At 35.9% G+C, this 27,490-nt stretch overlaps 1 protein-coding gene across 1 annotated transcript in view; it reads left to right on the forward strand.

The window, feature by feature from the left end:
* Positions 1–24,489: 24,489 nt before the first annotated feature.
* The window catches only part of LOC308435282 (uncharacterized protein), a gene marked incomplete at both ends in the record, with an annotated part of 55,294 nt that continues 52,293 nt past the window's right edge, over positions 24,490–27,490 (forward strand). Inside the window, one exon of the mRNA XM_080935954.1 lies at positions 24,490–25,416. Coding sequence (XP_080792080.1) covers positions 24,490–25,416 — 927 coding nt within the window. The remainder of the gene's footprint in view (positions 25,417–27,490) is intronic.

Raw genomic sequence — 27,490 nt, forward strand, 5'->3', positions numbered from 1 at the left:
TCATCCATATCTATATTTATCAATACCTACATTTATGTATGTATGTATATATGTATCTATCTATCTACATATCTAACTATATGCATTTTATATTCTGAACATTACCAAATTCTCTTTGTTTGATATGAGATATACTTAAAGTTAGCTGCAAAATATTTTTGATTGTTCAATAGCAATCAAAATACTAATATAATCAACGTTTAGGCAACCTAGTTGATGAGAATTCATGAATATAGCTATTTTCATTTCTGGGAGGCACAATCCTAGAGCCAACAGTCCTTTCTTCTGATTCTTACAAATATTACTCTCTTCTGAATGAAACCTTGAGCCTAGGTAAAGTTCTTCTCTATATATATCTACTAGGACTGGGTACTAATTCTGGATTTTGATCCACTATACTTTTTTGTAAATATTTCTGCATTTTGAAGATGTATTAATAAAGGATCAAGTAAAATGATCTGTGAGTACAAAGGCAAATATTTAGAAAATTGATGATAATGACTACATAAACATGACCTGAATAATTAAAACACCAATATATATGCTGACACTGAGGTGGGAAAGTTCATATTGCCTCACCACTAAACAAAAAACTACAGGAATTAAGGAATGTTCAGATGTGGATAAACAATCATCCATGATTAAAACACAGCAATTGGTTAGCCAATTCCTAATGATTAACACTGAAAAATGTAATTATATATTATATGCCTTTAGGAATATATGTATTTTGTGTATATAAGTATATTATTTATTTTTATATGTACATGTTAATGATGTATATATACATATATAATGTATACACAAAGAAATAGAAACTATAACATTTATCGTGTAAGGGAAGTATTTGGAATTGTATGGGAGGAGAAAGGAAAGGCACAATTGATGTGATTATATTATAGTTTCCAAGAAATTTTAAATATAAAATAAGAATGATAACTCAATGTATTCATTGGTTTTATCCATTTCAATCAAAACAGAATTGTAACACCCTTTCTCTTCTAAATCCTCTCATTTTTTTCTCACTCCCATTTTATGACCTCTTTTTATTTTGTATTATTATTGTTACATAGGTATATATGAGCAAAAATACTTAACTAGTACCCTTATTGCTTATCAATTCTATATAACAGACCTGTCTCTAATGTACATTAACAGAATTGCACATATATCAACATCCCTGTTTGTTGACTTACATCCCATCAATGAAACCAAGGTCTCTCAAGAATTAAATATTTTTACAAGATTTTTTTGTTTTAGGTCAAATCTATTGCAGTCTCACATTTAGATTTCTGTATCTTATTAAGAATCTTTAAATATTTAGGACAATTAAAAGTATTTTCACAGATATTTTATTTATTATGTTTTTAATAAATACATTTTACTTCTCAAGATTGTATTTTGAACCAACTTTTTAAAATCTGTAGATCTTTCTGTGCTGTAAAATACATTTAATTTTAGAAAATGTGAAATTGATTTGTCATTTGATAGCTGGGACCTTTTAATGCACTCCTAACTCTATAAAAAAAGCAGAGATCTAAGATTAGTATTTAGATAAACAGCATGAAGATTCCACTTTACTGTTATCTTGGATTCCTCAGTATGTTTTATATCATGTTACTAACTGTTCTAATTTTAATTTCAAATCTACTGGCTATTTACCTTTAGCAGTTCATTTTTCCACATAATATGTACAGCACATGAACTTGATGGATAAGATTATAGATAACAGCAAACTAATGATAAAAGAGGCCATGATTTTAAAAAGGCAAGGATGAGTATATGTGAGAGTTTTCATGGAGAAAGGGGAAGGAAAGATGATTTAATTATATTATAACAACAAAAGAGCATTCTCTTAAAGATTTCAAAATCCAATCTTTTTTTTTTTTTTTTTTTTTGGTTGATACTAATAGATAAGTATGCAAGCAGTGGTGCTGCTCAAAGAGATAGAGAGAGCAAACACTAGATTCAGCTGTTTGAATGACAGCAGAGAGAAAAGGAAAACACAGGTGAGCTTTACTAGAATATACATAGATGTTAAGCTTCTACCAACTAAGCAAATGCCTGGGTCCCTGGCAGATTGGTATCCTGTCACTCCTGCAACTGATTTTATATATATATATATATATATATATATATATATATATATATATATATATATATATATGGCCCAGACAGTTTGGGACTTAGTTCCTGGTACTAAAATATTCTTTAAGGTGCTGATATGTTCATCCCATGCCATCAAAAAAGAGTCTACATGAGTTTTCTGCAAAGCCCCTTCTGTTACACAATGATGGTGACTTGGGTGTCAAGAAATGTCCAGGCATTGATAGGAGCTGCTGTCTGGCCTGATGTTGCTAACTGATTCTCGGAATAAGAGTCATGAACTTTTATATATGCTAATCAGAAGTCAGAGGTGAGCCTGGGTTACATAGGAAGTTCCTCTCTGTTAATAAAATACAATTTTCATTTTTATGATTAAAAAGTAATATGATTCTTCTTTTTCCATTTTGTCCTTTTAAAAAGTAGTTATTTATTTAATCTCTTTTTACAGTCCAGATGTTATTCCCATGGGTCCACCCTCTGACTGTTCTGCATACCATACCTCCTCCCCCCGTCTTTATGAGGATATCCCCTTTCACCCCCACCAGATCTTCTTTGGCACCTCCAGCCTCTTGATGGTTAGGAGCAACTTCTCTGATTGAGTCCAGACCCAGCAGTTCTCTTCTATATATGGGTTGGGGGTTCTCACATCCTCTCAGCAAAAATCTTTTATTTTTAGAAATCCCAATAAGAATGTAGTCTCAGTATTTTAGTATATCATACATAATGGTTCTGCAATATATTAAATATCTTATCACATTTTTGTGCTGTTCAGTATCTATGTGTCTGTGTGTATATGAAATGAAAATTTCTCATTTCTTTGGAGACTCAGCTGTGTCATGTGATATTTTTCTGGAGACTGTTTTATGAGAGGATATTTAGCTGAAGCAGACATGTAGGAGAATAAATTGGAAGAAAATTGACAAGTATTGTTTTTCAAGAAGCTGCCTAAATCAGGTATGTGGTGTTTTTCTAGAATAGACACTTAAGAAGACATTTAAGCTAACCCAGCACAGCAGACAATGCAATGGAATTTACTGGCCTCACTTTGTCTTCTTCACTGATCATACCTTATTGTAAATTTTTAATGAGAAAAGCACCAAAGAAATTTTTATGACATTTTGTTGGTTTCTTGCCACTCCAAAGGACTCCTGAAGATTGGCAGAAACTTGCAGTTTTTTGAACAAACTTTCCCTAAACTGCTGGAACCAAACTAAGCAAACTGAACTAAACTCTCTTCTCCCTGTATGTGTTCTTAAATAATATTTCTATCCTGTTGCTTCTCATGAGAGTTGGGCCTGCATTATTTCTAATTTATTATGTCAATTTTTTTCTCTGATCTTTCACTTTGTCTGCCACTCAATTAGACTTAATTGTTTGAGATAACTCTCCTCCATTGTAAACTGGTACAACCACACAGGAAATCAATTTTGGGGTTTCTCAGAAAATTGGATATAGTTCTACCTGATGACCCAGAAATACCATTCTTGGAAGTATACCCAAAAGATGCCCCACCATGCCACAGAGGCAGGTGTTCCTCGATTTTCTTAGTGACCTTTTTGTGATAGCCAGAAGCTGGAAGCAACCTAGATGTTTCAGGACAGAAGAATGGGTACAGAAAATATAGTTCATTTACACAATAGAATGCTACTTAGCTGTTTAGAATGAGGATGTCTTGAGTTTTGCAGGTAAATGGATAAAACTAGAAAATATCAATCATCATGAGTGAGGTAACTCAGACCCCAAAAGACATGCATGGTATGTACTCATTAATAAGTGGATATTAGCAAAAAGAAGAAGAAGAAGAAGAAGAAGAAGAAGAAGAAGAAGAAGAAGAAGAAGAAGAAGAAGAAGAAGAAGAAGCAGAAGAAGAAGAAGAAGAAGAAGAAGAAGAAGAAGAAGAAGAAGAAGAAGAAGAAGAAGAAGAAGAAGAAGAAGAAAAGAAAGGAAGGAAGGAAGGAAGGAAGGAAGAAAGAAAGAAAGAAAGAAAGAAAGAAAGAAAGAAAGGAAAAAAAGATACAGTTCATAGAACTCAAAAATGTCAGCAAGCTGAGGGCCCAAGTGAGAATTCTTCACTCCCACTTGGGACTGAGATCAAAACCACAAAGGGAAGAGGAAGGGAGGCACCTAGGAAGGAAAAAAGAGCAGGCTAAGGTGCGAGAGAAAAACATGATCTGTTACTGGGTGGAAGAAAGAACTGAAGACCTGAGGGCCAGCAGAAGAAATTGAAACATGTGACCCCAGGAGGTAGGAGGTTGCAAGGACCCTCCATAATGTACAAGAGACCTGAACAAATAAGAGACCCTCAGGACTCAATGGAGGTCAAAATATAAAATGTCATACAATGGAGAGAAGGAACTTGTAGAGCCTACCTTCAGCAGAAAGACAGAGCATCAGTGAGAAATGGAGTTGCTATCCCACAGTCAAATCTCTGACCCATAATTGTACTTGTCTGAAGGAACTGCAGGGATAGAAATGGAGAAGAGACTGAAGAAAAGATAGTCAAGTGACTAGCCTAAATTGGAATCCAGCACAAGGGGATGCTTCAAGGCCTGACACCATTACTGAGGCTATGGAGTACTCACAAAAAGGGACCTAACATGACTACAGTCCAAATGTTCAACAAGCAGCTGAAAGAGTCAGATGTAGATATTTACTCCCAGTCAATGGATAGAAGCTGGTGAACACTGCAGATGAATTAGGAAAAAGATAGAGGAAGCCAAAAAGGAGGGAAACCCTGTAGGAGGACCAGCAGTCTAAATTAACCTGGACTCCTTATCTCTCAGACACTAGATCACCAATCAGGCAGCATACATTAATGGATATGAGGCCCCAACACATTTAAAGCAGAGTACTGCCAGGTTTAGGTTCAGACAGGAAGATGCACCTAACCCCTAAAAGACTGGAGGCCCCAAGGAGTTTAAAGGTTGGGTGAGGTGGGTGGGGTGGGGACACCCTTATGGAGACAGGGGAGCAGGGAGGAGATATAGGATATGGAGCAGCAAGACGGTGGACTGGTAGGAAAATAAGTTCTTCAGTATATAAATAAATAAATAAATAAATAAATAAATAAATAAATAAATAAACGAGTATATAATAAAGACAAATCTATATTACAACCAGAAGGATTAAAAATATATATTAAGGGCATGTCTTTATATCACCGGCAGGGTCACACAGTCCTATGTCTTTGAATGTGATGTCTTGCCAGGGTAGTCATGTGGTTGGATTGAAATTCCTCTATATCTTTATTCACTGACCCATTTTATGGACAGCTAAACAATAATTTCAAAGATGTTTCCTGCTAACATTAACTCATGGTCTTAGTTAGGGTTTTGCTATTTTGAAAAGACACTATGACCAAAGAAACTCTTAAACATTTAATTAGAGCTGGCTTTGGTTCAGTCCTTTATATTTAAGGTGAAAGCAGGCATTGTGTAGACAGAGCTAAGATTTCTACATCTTCATGTAAAGGCTGCTAGGAGAAGACTGACTTCCAAGAAGATAGGATGAGGATTTTAAAGCCATAGCCAAGAGTGGCCCACCTACTACAACAAGGCCATCCCTACTCCAACAAGGACACACATGCAAATTTTTCTTTCAGTTTTTTTTTTTTACAATTTTATTTTAAAAAATAAAGATAAATGTACAGATTTTAAGCATTTATGCATAAAAGTATGTGAAAACATTTTTGTCAGTACTTGATTTTTTTAAATGTTTGATAGTATGCATTAAAATCTTATTGGCTACAATGAGCATAAACTACATGTAAAACAAGATGTAACCTGGGAATAGGCAAAGTTGTCTTGGTGTGTAAAGATTGAGCATAATGGTCTTTTATTTTCTATTATTTTTCTTGAACATCATATAGTCTGTGAGGTGTTTCTGGGGTGTTCAGAGCTTTCTAGGGTTAGTATCCAATTATCAGTGACTGCATATTATGTCTGTGCTTCTGTGAATGGGTTACCAAATTCAGGATGATATTCTCTAGATGCATCCATTTCTTAGGAATTTTATAAAGTCAGTTTCTGATAGCTGAGTAGTACTCCATTGTGTAAATATACCACAATTTATGTATCCATTCATCTACTGAAAACTATAATGGATTCTTTCCAGCTTCTGGCTATTATAAATAGAGTTGCTATGAACATGGTGATGCATGTGTCTTTGCTGTATATTGGCATGTCTCTGGGGTATATGTCCAGAAGTGGAATAACTGGATCTTCAGGTAGTACTATGTCCCATTTTCTGAGGAATCAGAGACTGATTTCCAGAGTGGTTGTACCAATTTACAACCCCACCAACAGTGGAGAAGTGTTCATTTTTCTCCACATCCTCACCAGCATCTGCTGTAATCTGAATTTGCGATCTTGGCAAATATTACTGGTGTGAGGTGGAATCTCAGGGTTGTTTTGATTTGCATTTCCATTGATGGCTAAAGATGTCGAGCACTTTTTTAGATTCTTCTCAGCCATTTGATATTCCTCAATTGAGAACTTTTTGTTTAGCTCTGTACCCCATTTTTAATAGGGTTGTTTGATTCTCTGGTGTCTAACTTCTTGAGTTCATTGTATACCTTGGATGTTAGGCCTCTATCTGATGTGGGGTTGGTAAAGATATTTTCCAATCTATTGGCTGCCATTTTGTTACTTGACAGAGTCATTAGCCTTACAGAAACTTTGCATTCTCATTAAGTCCCATTTGTAAATATTTGACCTTAGAGCTTGAGCCATTGGTGCTCTGTTCAGGAAATTTTCTCCTGTGCCAATGAGTTCTAAGGTTTTCCCTACTTTCTCTTCAAATAATTTCAGTGTACCTGGCTTAATGTGGAGATCTGTTATCCACTTCCACTTGAGGTTTGTACAAGGAAATAAAAAAGGCTCTATATTCATAATTCTGCATGCTGAGTGCCAGTTGGACCAACATCAATTGTTAAAGAGGCTGTCCTTTTTCTATTGAATGCTAACAGCTCTTTTGTTAAAAATCAAGTGACCATAAATGTAAGGGCTCATTTCTGGATCTTCTATTCTATTACATTGATCCACGTGCCTATCTCTGTACAAGTACCATACAATTTTTAGCACAATTGCCTTGTAATATAGCTTCAGGTCAGGGGTAGTGATTCCCACAGATGTTTTCTTGTTGTTGAGGATGGATTTCGCTATTCTAGGTCTTTGTTATTTCAGATGAAATTGCCCATATGTCTTTCCAACTCTATGAAGAATTGGGTTGAAATTTTGATGGGGATTACACTGAATCTTGAGATTGCCTTTGGTTAGATGGTCATTTTTACACTGTAGATCCTTCCAATCCATGAGCATGGGGGATCTTTCCATTTTCTGATATTTTCCTCGATTTTTTTCTTTAATGTTTTGAAGTTCTTGTCATACAGGTCCTCCACTTGCTTAGTTAGAGTCACACCATTGTATTTCATATTGTTTGTGACTATTGTAAAGGGTATCTTTTCCCTAATTTCATTATCTGCATGTTTGTCCTTTGAGTAAAGAAAGGCTAGTGATTTGTTTGAGTTAATTTTATATCCAGCCACTTTCTGAACTTGTTTGTGAGCTGGAGAAGTTCATGGTGTAATTTTTGGGGTCAACTAAGTACACTATCATGCCATCTGCAAACAGTGGTGTTTTAATTTTTTCCTTGCCAATTTGTATCCCTTTGATTTCCTTTTGCTATCTAATTGTTCTGGCCAGGACATTCATTACTATGATGAATAGGTAAGGGGTGAGTAGGCAGCCTTGTTGAGACCCTGATTTTAGTGGAATATATTCAAGTTTCCTACCTTCAAGTTTTAGGTTGGCTGTTGGTTTTCTGTATATTGTTTTTTATTATGTTTAGGTATGGACCTTTGATTCCTGTTTTTTCCAAGACTTTTAACATGAAGGGGTGTTGAATTTTGTCAAATGCTTTATAAGCATCTAGTGAGATGACCATGTAGTTTTTTTTCTTTGAGGTTGTTTATATGGTGGATTATCTTGATGGATTCCTGTATATTAAACCATCCCTGCATCCCAGGGATGAAGCCCACTTGATCATGGTGAATGTTCGTTTTGATGTGTTTTTGTATTTGGTTCACAAGGATTTTGTTAAGGATTTGTGCTTCAATGTTCATAAGTGAGATTGGTCTATAATTCTCTTTCCTTGTAGGGTCTTTGTTTGGTTTAGGAATGAGGGTTATTGTGGCCTGGAAAAATAAGTTAGGTATTGTTCCATCTGATTCTATTATGTGGAATAGTTTGGAGAGTATTGGCATTAGGTTGTCAATAATTGTCTGATAAAATTCTGCACTGAGTCCATCTTGGCCTAGACATTTTTGGTTGGGAAGCTTTAGATGACTTCTTCTATTTCTTTAGGTGCTATGGGATTATTTAGATGGTTTACCTGGTCCTGGTTTAACTTTAGTATCTGGTATCTGTCTAGGAATTCATCCATTTCCTCCAGATTTTCCAGCTTTGTTGAGTATAATCTTTTGCAGTAGAATCTGATTTTTGAATTTCCTTACTTTCAGTTGTTATATCTCCACTTTCATTTCTGATTTTGTTAATCTGGATACTCTCCTTTGTACTTTAGTTAGTCTGGCTAAGGGTTTATCAACATTGTTAATTTTCTCAAAGAAACACCTCTTGGTTTTGTTGATTCTTTCAATGGTTATTTTTGTTTATATTTGGTCAATTTCTGCTCTTAGTTTGATTATTTCCTGTCATCTACTCCTCTTGGGTGTATCTGACTCCTTTTTATCTGGAGCTTTCAACTCTGCTGTCAAGTTGTGAGTGTAAGCTCTTATCAGTTTCTTTTTGGAAGCACTCAGAGCTATGAGTTTTCCTGTCAGTACTACTTTCATTGCATCCCTTTGGTTTGACTATGCTGTGTTTTCATTTTCATTAAAATCTAGAAAATCGTTAAATTTTTACTTCTTCTTTGACTGTACTTTCTTTTAATAGAGTATTGTTTAGTTTCCGTGTGTATATGGGCTTTTTGTTGTCTTTGTTGTTATTAAAGACCAGCCTAACACCATGGTGATCTGATAGAATACATAGGAGTATTTCAATCTTCTTATATATATTGAGGCTTGTTTTTTTTAACACCTTTATTTTACAAAACACAGATAAATGTACAGATTTTAAGCATTTTTTTGCATAATATTATACAATACATTTTTGTCAGTACTTTTTTTCCAAATTTTAAAATAATTTTTACATAAAACTGTATAAATATATTTTTAGTCAGTACTTGATTTTTTTAAAGGTTTGATAATATGCATTGAAAACTTAATAGTTACAATGAGCATAAAGTACATGTAAAACAAAATGTAACATGAAAATAGTCAAAGTTTTCTTGTTGTATAGAGATTATTTTGTTTTGTTTTGTTTTGTTTTCTTTATTTCTTGGACTTCATGCAGTCTGTGAGTTGTTTCTGGGGCAGTGTGAGCCTCTGGGGTTAGCATCCCATTATTAGTGACTGCATATTATGTCTGTTCTTTTGTGACTGGGTTATCTCACTCAGAATGATATTCTCTAGATGCAGCCATTTTCTTAAGAATTTGGACATTGTTTCAGAAGATGAATGGATACAAAAATTGTGGTACATTTACACAATGGAATACTACTCAGCCAACAGAGGCTTGTTTTGTGACTGCTTATGTGGTCAGTTTTGGAGAAGGTGAGGTGATGTACTGAGAAGATGGTGTATTCTTTTGTTTTAGGATGATATGTTCAGTAGATATCTACTGATTCCAATTCGTTCATAACTTCTGCTAGTTTCACTGTGTCCTTGTACAGTTTCTGTTTCCATGATCTGTTCATTAATGAGTGTGGGGTGGTGAGGTATCCCACTATTATTGTGTGGGGTTCAATGTATTATTTGAGATTTATTAGGGTTTCTTTTATGAATATAGGTGCTCTTATATTTGGAGCATATTTGTTAAGGATTGAGAGTTCCTCCTGACAAATTTTCCCTGCAATGACTAAAAACTGTCCTTCCTTATCTTTTTGAAAACTTTTGGATGACAATCTACTTTATTCGATATTAGAATTGCCACTCAATTGTGGAGAGCGGGTGTGGCAGCAGTCCCAAGAAGATGCTTGGGACTCTGGCCTAGTCTTGTGACTAGCACCTGACTTCCACCTGCTGCCTGATTAGCCACCCACACTGTGAGAGCTGCATAGGTGCACCCATGACTCGAGATCAGGGTAATAGGACTGTGCTTGGGGGTGAGGAGAAAGAGAAAGAGAAACAGAAAGGGAAAGAGATAGAGAAACAGAAAGAGAGACAGAAAGGGACAGAGAAAGATTTTCACAGGCATGCTGTAAGGTTCCTGAATAAACCTCTTTGAGAAGAACGCTATGTGTTGGTCAGAGAAGGTAGCGACAAGTGTTGGTCTGTAAGGTGAAACTCCCCTTCGGTGTTCAGTACTCATTGCAGTAAGGGTGACGAGTAGGTAACCTCCCAAGTAAGTGGGACAATTAAAGTCCTCAGTTTTACACTATAAAGATCCCTGGTAAAGGGGATCAAGAAAGTTCTCGGTTTGAGACTATAAAGCTCCCCGGTAAAGGGGATGAAGAAAGTTCTCAGTATGAGTCTATAAAGCTCCCTGGTAAAGGGGCCTAGGAAAGCTCTTGGTTTGAGATGATAAAGTTCCCAGTACAGTGACAAGTTGCACCCGGCATTATGGGATACACAGCATCAGTTCAGACAGTTCACCAAGCTCTGAAGGATTTGCTGAAAGTGCAAGGAATTGGGCTAAGAAAGGAGACTGTAGAGAATTTTTTAAAAGCAGTGGATGAGGTAGCTCCTTGGTTCCTGGTATCTGGACATCTCACAATGTCTAGTTGGATAAAATTAGGAAAGGATTTGCGGTTTGCTGAAGAGCAAGGGGTACTAGCTAAAGGAGTGCTGCTGGTATGGAAATTGGTGAAAAACTGTATAGGAGATGAGGAAAGGTGTAGTGCGGAGCTGGAGAAGGGAAATGAGGCTCTGAATCAGGTTAGGGAAGAGTGCTCCCAGAATTCAGAGGTGGGAGAAGTGTCTAGTGAGGGAGAAATGTCAGAAAACGATCTAGAGAGCATACCTGACAGTTTGGAAAAAATTAAAGTATGGATTGAACTGTCAGCTCCAGGGCAGCCAACTTCGCCTCCTAATGCCCCAGGCAGAGCAGAAGGGTATAGTTTGCATCTTAATATCCTAGGCATTAGAACTTGGAAATCACTCCAAAATAGAGGGGAAGTAAGTTGAAATCTGACTAAAATTCTCCAAGGACCCACAGAGCCATTTGCAGACTTTGTGGCAAGGATGATGAAAGTGGGGGAGCGTGTTTTTGGAGATCCTGATACTGCTCTACTAAAACAGCTTATATTTGAACAGTGTGCTTAGGAATGTAGGCAAGCAATCACCTCGTACAAGAGCAAAGGGTTAGAAGCCTGAATGAAGCTGTGCAGGGACCTGAGAGTGCCGCTAACAAATGCAGGCCTAGCAGCTGCAGTTATGCAGATGTAACAAGGAAGAAATGGTCACAAGAATTATTCTACTTCAGTGGCACAATTGGCTTTGCTAGGCATTCAACTATGCATACAGTATTTTGGCATCCCACCTAAGGATTTAATAGTTCCCTATAATGTAAAACAATTGGGAGTTTTATCAGTTTCAATAGATGATTGGGCAATTTTGAGGTGTAGTTTTCAGGGTAACTTTGATAATCATTTCCCGAAGGATCCTATCCTACAGTTGATTACCACTCATCCTGTAGTTTTCCCTCACATCATTTCAAAGGATGAATTGCCAGACGCCCCACTTATCTTTACAGATGGTTCCAAGACAGGACAAGGAGCATATGTGGTGGCAGGTTCCTCCCCATTTACCATGCAATTTTCCCCTCCATCATTCCAAGTTATTGAATTGCAAATTGTGATTAAGATATTTGAGTTGTGACCTGCCAGGCAGAATGGCAGCTCATAGAGGCTGAGCAACTGCGATTGGGAACAGAAAATTAGAACTTTTGTTTCCACCCAGAGGCGACTTCCAGATGCAGAGCGGAGCCTGGCCTACCTGCCAGGCGGAACAGCGGTTCATAGAGGCTGAGCAACTGGTGAGTGGGAGACCAAGACTGCAGGGGAACAGAGAGATCTCTGCGGAGTGCACAAGGAAAGCACACACCTTAACTTGCCCTGCCCCGCCCTGCCCGATCCAGCGATTGGGAACAGAAAATTAGAACTTCTGTTTCCACCCGGAGGTGACTTCCGGACGCAGAGCAGAGCCTGGCCCATCTGCCACCCGGAACGGAGGCTCTTAGAGGCTGAGCAACTGGTGGGTGGGAGACCTGGGCTGCAGGGGAGCAGAAAGATCTCTGTGGAGTACACCAGGAAAGGGCACCCCCTGCCTTGCCCTGCCCCACCTTGCCTGATCCAGAAAACAGAAACAGAACATTGGAACTTCTGCTCACACCCAACGACTCTGAGGCATAAAACAGGGCTTGACCCATCTGACACCTCAACCAATGGAGAACCAGGGACATAGACCAGATACAAGGGAAAAGTAAGAACATATCACTGACAACAAAATGGCAAGAGGAAAGAGAAAGAGTATATCCCAAGGGAACCAAGACAATCTAGCAACACCGGAGCCCAGCTCTCCCATAACAGCAAACATTGGAACTCCAAACACTCCAGAAAAAGAAGACACAGACCTGAAATCATGCCTCAAGACGCTGATAGAGTTATTTAAACAAGAAAGGGAGGAAAAGCAAAAAGATTAAGAAGCTTTTAAAGAAGAAAAAAGAAAAACACTCAAAGAACTCAAAGAACTAGAGGAAAACAGAACCAAAGAAATAAAGGAATGGAAGAGGGAAATTAAAACAGAGATTGACACAATATAAAAACACTAAAAGAGATAACCCTAGAGTCAGAACACCAAAAAAAAAAAAAAAATCAGGAATCACAGAAGCAAGCATTTCCAATAGATTACAAGAGATCGAAGAGAGAATCTCATGGGCAGAAGACAACATTGCAAACATAGACAAAACAGCCAGAGAAGATGCAAAAAACAAAAAGCTCCTAACCCAAAATGTCCAGGAAATCCAAGACAAAATGAGAAGACTGAACCTAAAGATAATAGGAATAGAAGAGGGAGAAGAGTATGAACTAAGGGGCACAGTAAATATCTTCAACAAAATCGTAGAAAAAAACTTCCCTACCCTCAAGAATGAGATGACCACGAGCATAAAAGAAGCCTTCAGAACTCTAAATAGGTTGGTCCAGAAAAGAAATACCTCCCGACACATAATAATAAAAACATCAAGCCCCCAAAGTAAAGAAAGAATACTAAAAGCAGTAAGGGAAAAAGGTCAGGTAACATATAAAGGCAGACCAATCAGACTCACACCCGATTTCTCAACAGAGACTATGAAAGCTAGAAGAGCCTGGAGAGATATCATGCATCCTTAAGGGAGCACAAGTGCCAGCCCAAGCTGCTATACCCAGCAAAAATATCAATCACCATCGATGGAGAGACGAAGATATTTCAAGACAAATCAAAATTCACACAATATCTGACCACAAACCCAGCACTACAACGAATTATAGGTGGAAACCCAATACAATGAGGGAAAATACAGCCTAGTAAGAACAAGAAAACCCCTAAACAAGAAAACTAAAATAAGAAAAAAACACAGACACAACTCAACCCAAAAAAGCAATGATAGCAGGAAACAGAAACAACTATTCCTTGATATCTATTAACATAAATGGTCTCAACTCCCCATTAAAGAGACATAGACTATGAGACTGGATACATAAACAAAATTCAGCCTTTTGCTGATTACAGGAAACTCATCTAAGAGACAAAGACAGACACTATCTCAGAGTAAAAGGGTGGGAAAAAAACTTCCAAGCAAACAGCTCCAAGAAGCAAGCTGGAGTAACCATTCTAATATCGAATAAAGTAAATTTCCAACCAAAAGTTATCAAAAAAGATAAGGAAGGACACTTTTTACTCATTTCCGGGTTAATCTGTCAGGAGGAACTATCAATCCTTAACATATATTCTCCAAATAAAAAATCACCCACATTCACAAGAGAAACCCTACTAAAGCACAAAAAATACATTTTACCCCACACAATAATAGTGGGAGACTTTAATACCCCACTCTCACCAATGGACAGCTCAGGGAAACAAAAACTGAACAAGGACACTGCAAAACTAGCAGAGACTTTGAACCAACTAGAATTAATAGATATATACAGAACACACTATCCCAAAGTAAAAGAATACACCTTCTTCTCACCACCCCATGGCACCTTCTCGAAAATTGACCACATAATTGGACACAGAACAAGCCTCCATCGATATAAGAAGATTGAAATACTCCCATTCATCCTCTCAGATCACCATGGTCTACGGCTGGTCTTTAACAACAACAAAGACAACAAAAAGCCAACATACACATAGAAACTAAACAATGCTCTGTTAAAAAATAGCAGGGTCAAAGAAGAAATAAAGAAAGAAATTAAGGATTTTCTAGAATTCAACGAAAATGAATACACAACATACCCAAACCTATGGGATGCAATGAAAGCAGTATTGACAGGAAAACTTATAGCCCTTAGTGCTTCCAAAAAGAAACTGGAGAGAGCTCACATCAGCAACCTGACAGCACAGCTTAAAGCCCTAGAACAAAAGGAAGCAGATATACCAAAAAAGAGTAGATGGCAAGAAATAATCAAAATTAGGGCAGAAATAGACCAAATAGAAACAAAAAGAACCATTAAAAAATCAACAAAACCAAGAGTTGGTTCTTTGAGAAAATCAACAAGATTGATAAACCCTTAGCCAGACTAACTAGAGGGCAAAGAGAGAGTATCCAAATTAACAAAATCAGAAAGGAAAGTGGGGAAATAACAACTGAAACTGAGGAAATTCAAGAAATCATCAGATCCTACTACAAAAACTTATACTCCACAAAATTGGAAAATCTGGAGAAAATGGATGAATTCCTAGACAGATACAAGGTCCCAAAGTTAAACCAGGACCAAGTAAACCATCTAAATAACCCTATAACACCTAAAGAAATAGAAGAAGTCATCAAAAGCCACCCAACCAAAAAAAGCCCAGGTCCAGACGGGATCACTGCAGAATTTTATCAGACTTTTATTGAGGATATAAGACCAATACTCGCCAAACTATTCCAAAAGATAGAATCAGATGGAATATTACCCAACTTATTTTTTGAGGCTACAATAACCCTTGTACCTAAACCACACAAAGACCCTATAAGGAAAAAGAACTTTAGACCAATCTCACTTATAAATATTGATGCAAAAATACTCAACAAAATCCTCGCAAACTGAATCCAAGAACACATCAAAATGATCATTCATCATGACCAAGTAGGCTTCATCCCTGGGATGCAGGGATGGTTTAACATAAGGAAATCCATCAATGTAATCCACCATATAAACAAACTCAAAGACCAAAATCACATGGTCATCTCACTAGAAGCTGAGAAAGCATTCGACAAAATCCAACACCCCTTCATGTTAAAAGTCCTGGAGAGAACAGGAATCCAAGGCCCATACTTAAACATAATAAAAGGAATATACAGCAAACCAACAGCCAACATCATAGTTAACGGCGAGAAACTTGAAGCAATCCCACTAGAATCAGGGACTCAACAAGGCTGCTCACTCTCCCCCTACCTATTCAACATAGTACTGGAAGTCCTGGATGGAGCAATTAGACAGCAAAAAAAGATCTAGGGGATACAAATCGGAAAGGAAGAGATAAAAACATCACTCTTTGCAGATGACATGATAGTGTACTTGAGTGACCCCAAAAATTCCACCAGAGAACTCTTACAGCTGATAAACAAGTTCAGCAAAGTGGCTGGATACAAAATTAACTCAAACAAATCAGTAGCCTTCCTGTACTCAAAGGACAAACATGTGGAGAAAGAAATTAGAAAAAATGTACCCTTCACAATCGTTACAAAAACTATGAAATACCTTGGTGTGACTCTAACTAAGCAAGTGAAGGACCTGTAGGACAAGAACTTCAAACCTCTAAAGAAAGAAATTGAGGAGGATCTCAGAAAATGGAAAGATCTCCCATGCTCATGGATTGGAAAAATCAATATCTTAAAAATGGCCATCCTACCAAAAGCAATCGACAGATTCAATGCAATCCCCATCAAAATTCCAACCCAGTTCTTCATGGAATTGGAAAGATCAATGTGCAATTTTATATGGAATAACAAAAGACCTAGAATAGCAAAATCCATCCTCAACAACAAAAAAACATCTGCGGGAATCACTATCCCTGACCTCAAGCTATATTACAAGGCAATTGTGCTGAAAACTGCATGGTACTGGTACAGAAATTGGCATGTAGATCAATGGAATAGAATAGAAGATCCAGAAATGAGCCCTCATGTATATGGTCACCTGATTTTTGACAAAGGAGCAGTAAACATTCAATGGAAAAAGGACAGCCTATTCAACAAATGGTGCTGGACCAACTGGCACTCAGCATGCAAAAGAATGAAAATAGACCCTTTCTTATCTCCTTGTACAAAGCTCAAGTGTAAGTGGATTAAAGATCTCCACATTAAACCAGATAAACTGAAACTATTAGATGAGAAAGTAGGGAAAACCTTAGAACACATAGGTACAGGAGAAAATTTCCTGAACAAAACACCAATGGCTCAAGCTCTAAGGTCAAAGATTAACAAATGGGACTTAATGAGATTGCAAAGTTTCTGTAAGGCTAAAGACATCGTCAAGAAAACAAAACGGCAACCAACAGAATGGGAAAAGATCTTTACCAATACCACATCAGATAGAGGCCTAATATCCAAGGTGTACAAGGAACTCAAGACCTAGACACCAGAGAATCAAATAACCCTATTAAAAAATGGGGTACAGAGCTAAACAAAATTTTTTCAGTTGAGGAACACCGAATGGCGAGAAACACCTGAGGAAGTGCTCGACATTCTTAGCCATCAGGGAAATGCAAATCAAAACAACCCTTAGATTCCACCTCACACCAGTCAGATTGGCCAAGTTCCAAAACTCAGATGACAGCAGATGCTGGCGAGGCTGCAGAGAAAGAGGAACACTTCTTCACTGTTGGTGGGGTTGCAAGCTAATACAACCACTCTGGAAATCTGTCTGGCGATACCTCAGAAAATTGGATATAGTACTACCTGAAGACCCAGCTATTCCACTTCTGGTCATATACCCCAGAGACACTTTAATACACAACAAAAATATATGCACCACAATGTTCATAGCGGCTCTATTTATAATAGCCAGAAGCTGGAAGGAACCCAGATGTCCTTCCGAAGATGAATGGATACAAAAATTTTGGTACATTTGCACAATGGAATACTACTCAGCCACCAGAAACAATGACTTGACCAAATTCTTAAGAAAATGGCTGCATCTAGAGAATATCATTCTGAGTGAGATAACCCAGTCACAAAAGAACTAACATAATATGCAGTCACTGATAGTGGGATGCTAACCCCAGAGGCTTGCACTCTCCCAGAAACAACTCACAGACTGTATGAAGTCCAAGAAATAAAGAAAACAAATAAATATATACATATATTTACAAACAAGAAGACTTTGACTATTTCCATGTTGCGTTTTGTTTTGCATGTACTTTATGCTTATTGTAACTATTAGGTTTTCAATGCATACTGTCAAGCCCTTGAAAAAAATGAAGTACTGACTAAAAAAAATATATTCACATGATTTTATGTAAAAATTATTTTAATGTCTGAAAAAACAGTACTGACAAAAAAGTATAATTTTAAGCAAAAAATGTTTAAAATCTGTACATTTATTATTGTTTTCTAAAATAAAGTCATTAAAAAAAAGATATTTGAGTTGTTTCCAGGTCCTTTTAACTTGATTTCTGATAGCCAGTATGTTGTTAACATGATGCTCTGCTTGGAAGTAGTGGGTAAATTCAATTCAAAATCTACTATTGGACATCTCGTTGTCACCTTGTGTGACTTGATTTTAAAAAGAACATTGCCTTTTTTGTACAGCATATCCTTGCCCACACTAACTTACCTGGTCCCCTAGTAGAGGGAAATGATATTGCAGATAAAGCCACTAGGGCTTGCTTGATTTTTTCTATACATCACCTATTTCACTGGCTCAAGAATTTCATTCACAGTTCCATGTTAATTCCAAGAACCTGTCCTCACGCATTAATATCATGTGTGATGAGGCACAAGATATTGTAAAAGGGTGTCAAAAGTGTGCCCCTATGCTACCCCAGATTGGCTTTGGGGTTAACCCACCTAGGATGCACCCTCTACACCTCTGGCAAATAGATGTCACTCATTTCCCTGAATTTGAAAAATTAAAGTATCTCTATGTTTCTATTGATACAGGCTCTGGGATCATTTTTGCATCTCTACATACAGGGGAAAAGGCACATCATGTAATTGCACATTGTTTTGAAGCATGGAGCACCTGGGGGCAGCCCAAAGAATTAAAAACAGATAATGGGCCTGCCTATACTTCTTCTTTTGTGTCCTTCTTCAAAATGATCGAGTAACTCACGGATTGCCCTATAATCCTCAAGGACAAGGAATCATTGAGCGTGCTCACTGCACCCTCAAAGAGTGTCTAGTTAAATGAAAGGGGGAAATTGCCTCCACAGGTTCTTCCCCTAAGGAGAGACTGACTATTGCTCTTTTTACCTTAATTTTTTAAAATGAAGACAAGCATGGGTGGGTCGCTGCTGAGTGTCACGCCAATTCTGATGTTTCTCCCAAAGGCCTGGTTATGTGGAAAGATGTCCTGATTGGCAAATGGATGGGTCCCGATCCAATCTGGTGTTGGTTTGGGCAAGAGGGTCTGTTTGTGTGTTTCCTCAGGAACATCGACAGCCACTGTTGATCCCAGAGAGGTTGACCAGAGTAGTTCAGGATGAACAGAACAATGACCCTGTGGATGAGCCTGATGCTGCTGATGCTCCTGGTGGTGAAGACTGAAGATCTGCCATGGGGCTCCTATCAGTGTTCCCTAAGCCTTTACCTCTCACGCACTCAGCATAAGTTTTTCCTTGATTCTTTGCATCTAATACCTCCTTGCAATTGCCTTTCTTACCCTGGGATGAGGATATTGCACCCCTTGGGGATGCAACATTCTCCCTTAAAAGATTGTTATGTTTTCAGATGATTACCAATATTTCTCAGAATAGTAATTGCATTTAATTGTATAATCAGTCTAAGAATAGGATTTTGAATTGTAGTAATGATAATTGTTTTTATAGCATGTGTTGGAAAACATCCTCGCATCATTTGGCTGTGGAGACTAGACTGTCTCACTTTGTTCCCTGTCCTGTACAGGCCCCCTCAGGTATGACCTTATTCAGCCCTAAAAGGGATTTTGGATCACCACCACCACATCAAGGCTGAAAGAATGGGCTGGACTAGCTGGATTAGCCCTTTGCTTGGTCCTCATAAGTGTCCTGGAGCTCTGGTGCATATGCCGTATACAATTTCAACAGCACAGAACTCAAGCCTTAATGATACAGGCTTTTACAGCGGTGAAGACTGGGCAGTCCCCTCAAGTGTGGCTTGGCATGCTAGAGAAGTAGTCAGTGACAGGTAAGATTCCCTAGGCATGTCACCAACCTAAGACAGGGATTGAACTAATGCATTTTGCCTCCCAACGACCATTAAGGGGCACTTTAACAGGAGGCAACCTAAGGCAGACATTCTCTCGGCCAAAATTATAAAGAAGGAGGAGATATGGAGAGCGGGTGTGGCTAGCACCTGACTTCCTCCTACCCCTGAGATTAGCCACTCCCACCATGCAAGCTGCACAGGTGCACCCATGACATGAGATCTTCATGATTTTGATGGAATTGCTTCAAGTTCCTCTCCATTTAGTTTGCTATTGGGTATTGACTTGCTGTTTTTTGCCTTTATTATATTTTAGGTATGGAACTTAAATTTTATTCTCTCTAAACTTTTAAGCATGAATCAGTTCTGTATTTTGTCAAAGGATTTTTCAGCATCTAATGAGATAATCATGTGGTTGAGTTTTCTTTTTGTTTATTTATATAGTGGAGTACTTTGATAGATTTCCTTATACTATACTCTCACCAATGGGCAGATCATGGAAACAGAATCTAAAAAGAGACACAGTAAAACAAACAGAAGTTATGAAACAAATGGCCTTAATAGATATGTACATAACATTTTATCCAAAAACAAAGGGATATAATTAGTTTCCAGCAACCCGTGGTACCTTATTCAAAACTGACCATATAATCAGACACAAAACAGGCCTCAACAGATACAAAAAAATTGAAATAATCTCAAGCATGCTATCAGATCATTTCACAAGATGTAACTAATTACATCCCTCCAGTGACCTATTACCTCCATCATAAGCCTATCTTCTAATGTTTCAAGAACCTTCATCAATGGACCACAATCTGGGTACCCTAAACTCAAACCATGAGTTAATAAAAAATATTTGATATTCAAACCATAACAGTTTAAAAATAAATATAATGTAGTCACTGCTCACCACAATTAAGTAATTTCTTACAGAGGTAAATGATCTCTGTATATAACATGAATATCATATTTCCCATTATATACCAAATGTTTAAATATATACACAAATGTTTTCATAGAAATTAGAAGACATTTTATTCATCAGTGTCAAAATACATAATTAATAAATATTTTCTTCAATAAAAGAAGTAGTAGCCATATTTGTTGTATCCATATATTAATATAACCAGAAAAAAATGAGAAAATAAGGTGGTGAGTGATAAAGACATACAGAGTTAAAATTTGGCATTCATAAACACATACTCATAAAACACACACACAGCTTAAATGTGATTATCACTGAATTATAGATACATGCTTCCATGTAGAGATGTTTATTTTGTGTACATGGGTGATGATTAACATAAGAACAAAAGATAGTTAGCATAAAAATTATGTTTCTGAGTAGGAGTGTGAAACTATATTTCTACTTACTACTATATATTGATAGCATACAACACTTATAGCTTTTTTTTGTATGTGTAGTAAAAGTGTTACTTAAAATCAAAATACTAATAATTAAGTTGATTATTTACTAACAAAATTAAAAAAGAATAAAGAATCAAACATGAATTATAAATGTATGTTATTTAATCAAAATAGAGGGAGTTAAAATAAGATACATCTCATGGTTCTATGGCTATAAGGTTTCAGAATAGAGAATTATTACACACAAAAATGAACAGTTCTGTCACTATCTGTTTTCTAGAGATTGTTATATAGTTGTTGTGGAACTAAAAATTAATGTGAATGATATGTTCACCTCTCCATAATATCAGCAGGTTGACAATTCTTCTTTCCAGATTCATAAACCACAGTAAGAGAAGCCAGTGAATCTAGTTGTAAGATATTCCTCAACTCATCTTCCTGGGTATTAGTCAAGAGACAACGAAGTGGGAGGTCAACAAAAATATATGAAAATGTAAAATTCTATTCCAAAAGAAGATGCATGCATCCTTTGACCTAAGTGAAATCAGTCTGTTCTAACTTTTGGTAGAAAGGTGAACACAAACTATCTTTTACTACTTGAATTGGACTTCAGACACTCCTATGTTAGAACCTTAGATCCTCAGTGCATAGGTATTGTGAGGTAAAACTGAAAAATAGGCTTGGATCATTGACGTAAATCCATTTTTAACAGGATTGGGTAAATTAATATCTTTCCCTCTATTTGAACTCTTTTACTTGTGCTCTGTCAACTGTTACAGAATGAGTCTCTTGCTGTAGGACCACTGGATTTTGGACGGGCAACCAGCCTTCAGAAACATCAGCTAAAACAAAATCAGTTGCTTTTTAAATTACTTGATCTTGAGTAAAGATACCTAAAAGATCCCACCTTTAATTAAGTTTCATAAAAATAATAGTTTTTGTTCAGTTTGTTTTATAAATCCCTAAGCACTTACTACGTTAATGATCATTGGAGTTTTTGGAAAAATTGTTTATCATAATCTTTAAAAATCTCTTAACACACATATTGGTGTGTGGGCAAGACATTTGGATAACATAAAATCTCATATTTACTTGGAAAATGTTGATGTGGATCTCAAAATCTCATGAGAATGTTTATTCCCTCTTGACTCTTTCACTTAGGCAACAGGATTACTAAAACTCTCAAATGCCATGAACAATTCATTTGGTGTCCATGCTAGTAATGAGTAGGAAGTGACTTAAAATACACATATGACTTAAAATATAGCAAGCAACTCTAATTCTGAAATAAATTAGGCAATGGAGATTACCCTCACAGTGAGAAAAACACACAGTAGACTTTGGTTTATACTCAGTTGGATTCAGAGAGGAGCAGAGGGCTGGTGCTCAAGTCTGCATCATATTATGACACTTAAATATGTAGAAACAGATCAACTTGTTCAAGTATTAAAGAGAATGTGTTCCTTTAAAGTAATCTTATGTTTCAAGAAGGTATCTGTATTTTAAAGATTTTGATGAACTGATTTAGAACTTAAATAGATGAAAATAAGTAATGTCAGCTAAATTAAAATATAACAATTCCTGGTATGTTTGTTATAATTTGAAATTTTTAAGCATCATATTTGTCTTCAATAATTTAAACTTTCACCAAGAGAAAACATGATGAAAACAGATTATAGAATAATGATAATTTAAAATGAAAGTTTTTTATATTATTTTTATACAATTGCTAATATAATTAAATTCCATTCATTCATAGATTCAACTTCTAGTATAAACTTTATTTTAACATAATATTTACAGGAATATTTTATGAATGTGACTGTTGAAGTGCAATTAAAGTATGTTCTTACATGTTTTATTCTTAATATTTGGGTTTTAGCTGTCATTGGTGTCATTAGGCTAATTGTGTAAACCTGGGAACTCTGTCAGATACATCCTCACGATCATCTGAATGTGAAAGAAATGTCCTACAGAAATAACATTTCATTTTCTTCATTATTGTGGATGCATGATTCTGCTCCTTGTTTCAAAGGACATGTTTGAGTCTTTCACATATCTTATGTTCAGGCTACTTCCTCTTCTTGGAGTATTTTTTCTTAATTTTACACCTATGAGAATGTCTAATTTTTTTTCTTGAAACATGTCTTGATATTTAAAAGTAGTTTAGTTTGTCAATGAATATTTATTTTATTATTTATATTAGTATTAAATACTCTATTTTTTATTATTAATGCAGATTTCAGTAAGTGATCATCTTAATAGTTTTCAGAAATAAAATACTTTCAGAAAATATCATGACACTCATAAAATATTAACTTGCTTATGTTTTATAATGAAGATTTTCCCAGGCATAATTTTCTGTAGAAGTATCATTACTTTTACTTCTCACCTTCAGTATGCTCCCATGAATAAATCAAGCAATTATACTTTATCATGAAAGGAGTAACTTTTACTTTTTATAACAAAACATATTAAAAGATGTAACAAATAGTAATACTAGGATTGAACAAAACAAACAGAAGGAAACAAGACCAAGAGAAAGTACAAGAAACAGTTGTAGTTCTACACTAAGGAATCTATAAAAACTCTTCAGTTGAAGACTACATATATATATATATATATATATATATATATATATATATATATATATATGTATGTATATGAAGATGACTCATGCATACCCATGAAGGTCTTAATCTTGTTCTCATTGATTTAAAGAATCTTCTTCTCTTTGTTTTCTCTATGGCCTCTTGCTCTTAAATGGTTTCTATCATCACTTCCTTGAGGTTCACTGAGCTTTGCCAGAAACAACTTGATCCAAACATCTAATTTAGGGCTGACTATTCCAATGTCTCTCACTTTATCCATAATTTCTGGCTCTGAGTCTCTGTGTTTGTTCCCATCTGCTGTAGGAGGAAGTTTCTCTGATGATGGCTGAGGAAGGCACTGATATGTTTTCTGGCATGAGTCACAATTTTATTTCTTATTACCACTGTCAAGATATACTACCTAATTACCTACTTGTTTTTACGCCCTCTGGAGGTATGTTCACACTCTTTACATGAGAAGAATCAAAGGTGAACTTTATACAGTCTACAGAAGGACTGTAATACTGACCTTTGCATTAGTTCCTAAACATTGTTTTACCTGAATGGTATTATGTTGTTTTCTTGAGAGAATTTTAACTAATATATTTTATTTTTGCCCAGATATCATGAATTATAAAGAAATATTTTTCTAGTATAGACCTATTTAAAGATTTTTCTCTGTCTGAAAACTTCTTTTTAAAGGTTGATTGTACTTCAGCATTACCCACATCCTTCCCCACATTTTATTTAGACCAGCTAACAGTCAGAGGATCACAATGAAGAACCACACAACAGTGACATTTTTCATCCTAGCAGGTTTGACTGATGACCCACAGTGGAAAGTTGTGTTATTCATCTTCCTGCTTCTTACCTATCTGCTCAGCATCACTGGAAATCTGACCATCATCACACTCACCCTGGTGGACACTCACTTGAAGACACCCATGTATTTTTTCCTTCGAAATTTTTCCTTCTTAGAGATTTCCTACACTACTACATGCATCCCCAAATTGCTTGTTACTATGGCAACAGGGGACAAAACCATTTCTTATGCTAATTGTTTGACTCAAGTGTTTTTTGCTTTCCTATTTGGAGCATCAGAATTTTATTTGCTGGCAGCCATGTCCTATGACAGGTATGTAGCCATCTGCAAGCCCCTGCACTATATGACCATCATGAACACTAAAGTGTGTGTGCAACTGGTTCTCAGTTGTTGGCTTGCTGGCTTTTTTGTCATCTTTCCTCCACTTCTGATAGGCCTGAATATTGACTTCTGTGCTTCCAACATTGTTGATCATTTTTACTGTGACACAACTCCACTCTTGCAGATTTCCTGCACAGACACACACCTCCTGGAGACACTGGGATTTGTCTCAGCTTTGGTGACACTATTACTTACATTGGTATTGGTGATCACATCTTACACGTACATTGCTATGACAATTTTAAAGATTCCTTCAACCGAACAAAGGAAGAAGGCCTTCTCTACATGCTCTTCTCACATGATAGTAATATCCCTCTCATATGGAAGCTGCATCTTCATGTATGTTAAACCATCCGTCCAGCAGAAAGTATCAATTTCCAAAGGAATTTCTGTTCTCAATACCTCAGTGGCTCCACTTCTGAATCCTTTTATCTACACCTTGAGGAATCAGCAAGTGAAAAAAGCATTCATTACTACAATACACAGGATCACATCTTTCTCAACGACATGATTATATTATTTAAGTATATGAAGAAATTGAAAAAAGAAGACTCAAATCATATTAGCAGAATTTTGAAGAGGATTTTTCCATTTGACTTTTATTCTTTTTTTCATCATATATCATTTTATGCTACTACTTCTGTGAAAATCTTTGATGTTAGCAAGAATATTTCTATATCCAAGAGATATTTAAATTATCTATGCCCTTAATTTTATAGAACTTAAATATATATTTTCAACGTCTCTTTATTGTTTTATAATTTAGCTTGTCACTTGCAGCATGAGAAAATTCTCAAATGCTTTAACACCATGCAGAAAGCCTGAGTTTGATTCCATAACACTACCACCACCACCAACATCAAAAACAATCAAATTTTAGTTTTAAGTTCCAGGTAAAATTAAATATGGTTTCAATTCAAATTATATTTGATTCAACATATAATGTAAAAGATATTATATTATCATATATGTGTGGCAAAGAATAAACAAGGTGAAATAACATTGTTTTACTAGTTTTATGTATATTTTATATAAAATAAAGGAAAATATACTGGATATAGTCTTTCACTTTTGATGCTCCGTATAGAACAAAATTCTTTGAAGTTGTTGACCTTTTCATAGAAGTAATCATTCATTTTTGTTGTTAAATTATTAATGTTTTTATTTTAATTATTTTACCAATTCACTTTCCTACCTGCTCACTACCCTCTTCTAGTCAACCCTTCTGACAATTCCTCCCAAGTCCCTCTTTCTCTTCTCCTAGAAGGTGGGAATCCCCTCAGTATTTCTCTACCTTGGTCCATCACTCATTTTCTTTATGGGTTAAGTTCCATTTGTATTTTAAGAAGAAATATGTTAATAATATTTGTGTGCTTTGTAACAGCAGTGATCTATCTATATCTATATCTATCTATTCCTATATCTATTTATCTATCTATCTAACTATATGCATTTTATATTCTAATCCCTACAAAATTCTCTTTGTTTGATATGAGATATACTTTAAGTTAGCTGCAAAGTATTTTTGATTGTTTACTAAATATTAACAATGTTTAGGCCGCCTAGTTGATGAAAATTTGTGGATATAGCTAATGTCATTTCTGGGAGGCACAATCTTAGAGCCAACAGTCCTTTCTTCTGATTCTGACAAACATCCCCCTCTTCTGAATGAAACCTTGAGCCTAGGTAAATTTCTTCTCTAGATATATCTACTAGGACTGTGTACTAATTCTGGATTTTATCCAGCAGACATTTCAGTAAATATGTTTGTATTTTGAAGATGTTGTCTTAAAAAAAGGATCAAGTACAATGATTTGTGAGTATAAAGACAAATATGTAGAAATCTGATAATAATGACTACATAAACATGACCTGAATAATTAAAACATCGATAGATATACTGACACTGAAGTGGGAAAGTTCATGTTGCCTCACCACTAAACAAAGAACTACAGCAATTGAGGAATGGTGAGATGTGGAGAAAATCTCTTCCATGATTAAAGCACAGCAATAAGTTAGCCAATTCCTAATGATTAGTTCTGAAAAATATAATTATATATTATATGCCTTTAGGAATATATGTATTTTGTGTGTATATTATGTGTTTTATGTGTACATATTCATTATGTATATATCTATATACATATATATATATATATATAGATATATATATATATAATGTATTTATAGAGAATTCGAAACTATAACTTTTAATGTGTGAGGGAAGTATATAGAGAAAGAGAAGGTACAATTGATGTGATTATATTATAGTTTCCAAGAAATTTTAAATATAAAACAAAAATGATAACTCAATGTATTCATTGGTTTTATCCATTTCAATCAAAACAGAATTGTAACACCCTTTCTCTTCTAAATCCTCTCATTTTTTCTCACTTTCATTTTATGACCTCTTTTTATTTTGTATTATTATTGTTACATATGTATATAATTTATATATATGAGCATAAATACTTAACTACTACCCTTATTGCTTATCAATTCTATATAACAGACCTGTCTTCAACATACATTAACAGAATTGCACATATATCAACATCCCTGTTTGTTGACTT

This window comes from Micromys minutus (genome assembly GCF_963924665.1).
Source record: "Micromys minutus genome assembly, chromosome: 22".
Classification (NCBI taxonomy): domain Eukaryota; kingdom Metazoa; phylum Chordata; class Mammalia; order Rodentia; family Muridae; genus Micromys; species Micromys minutus.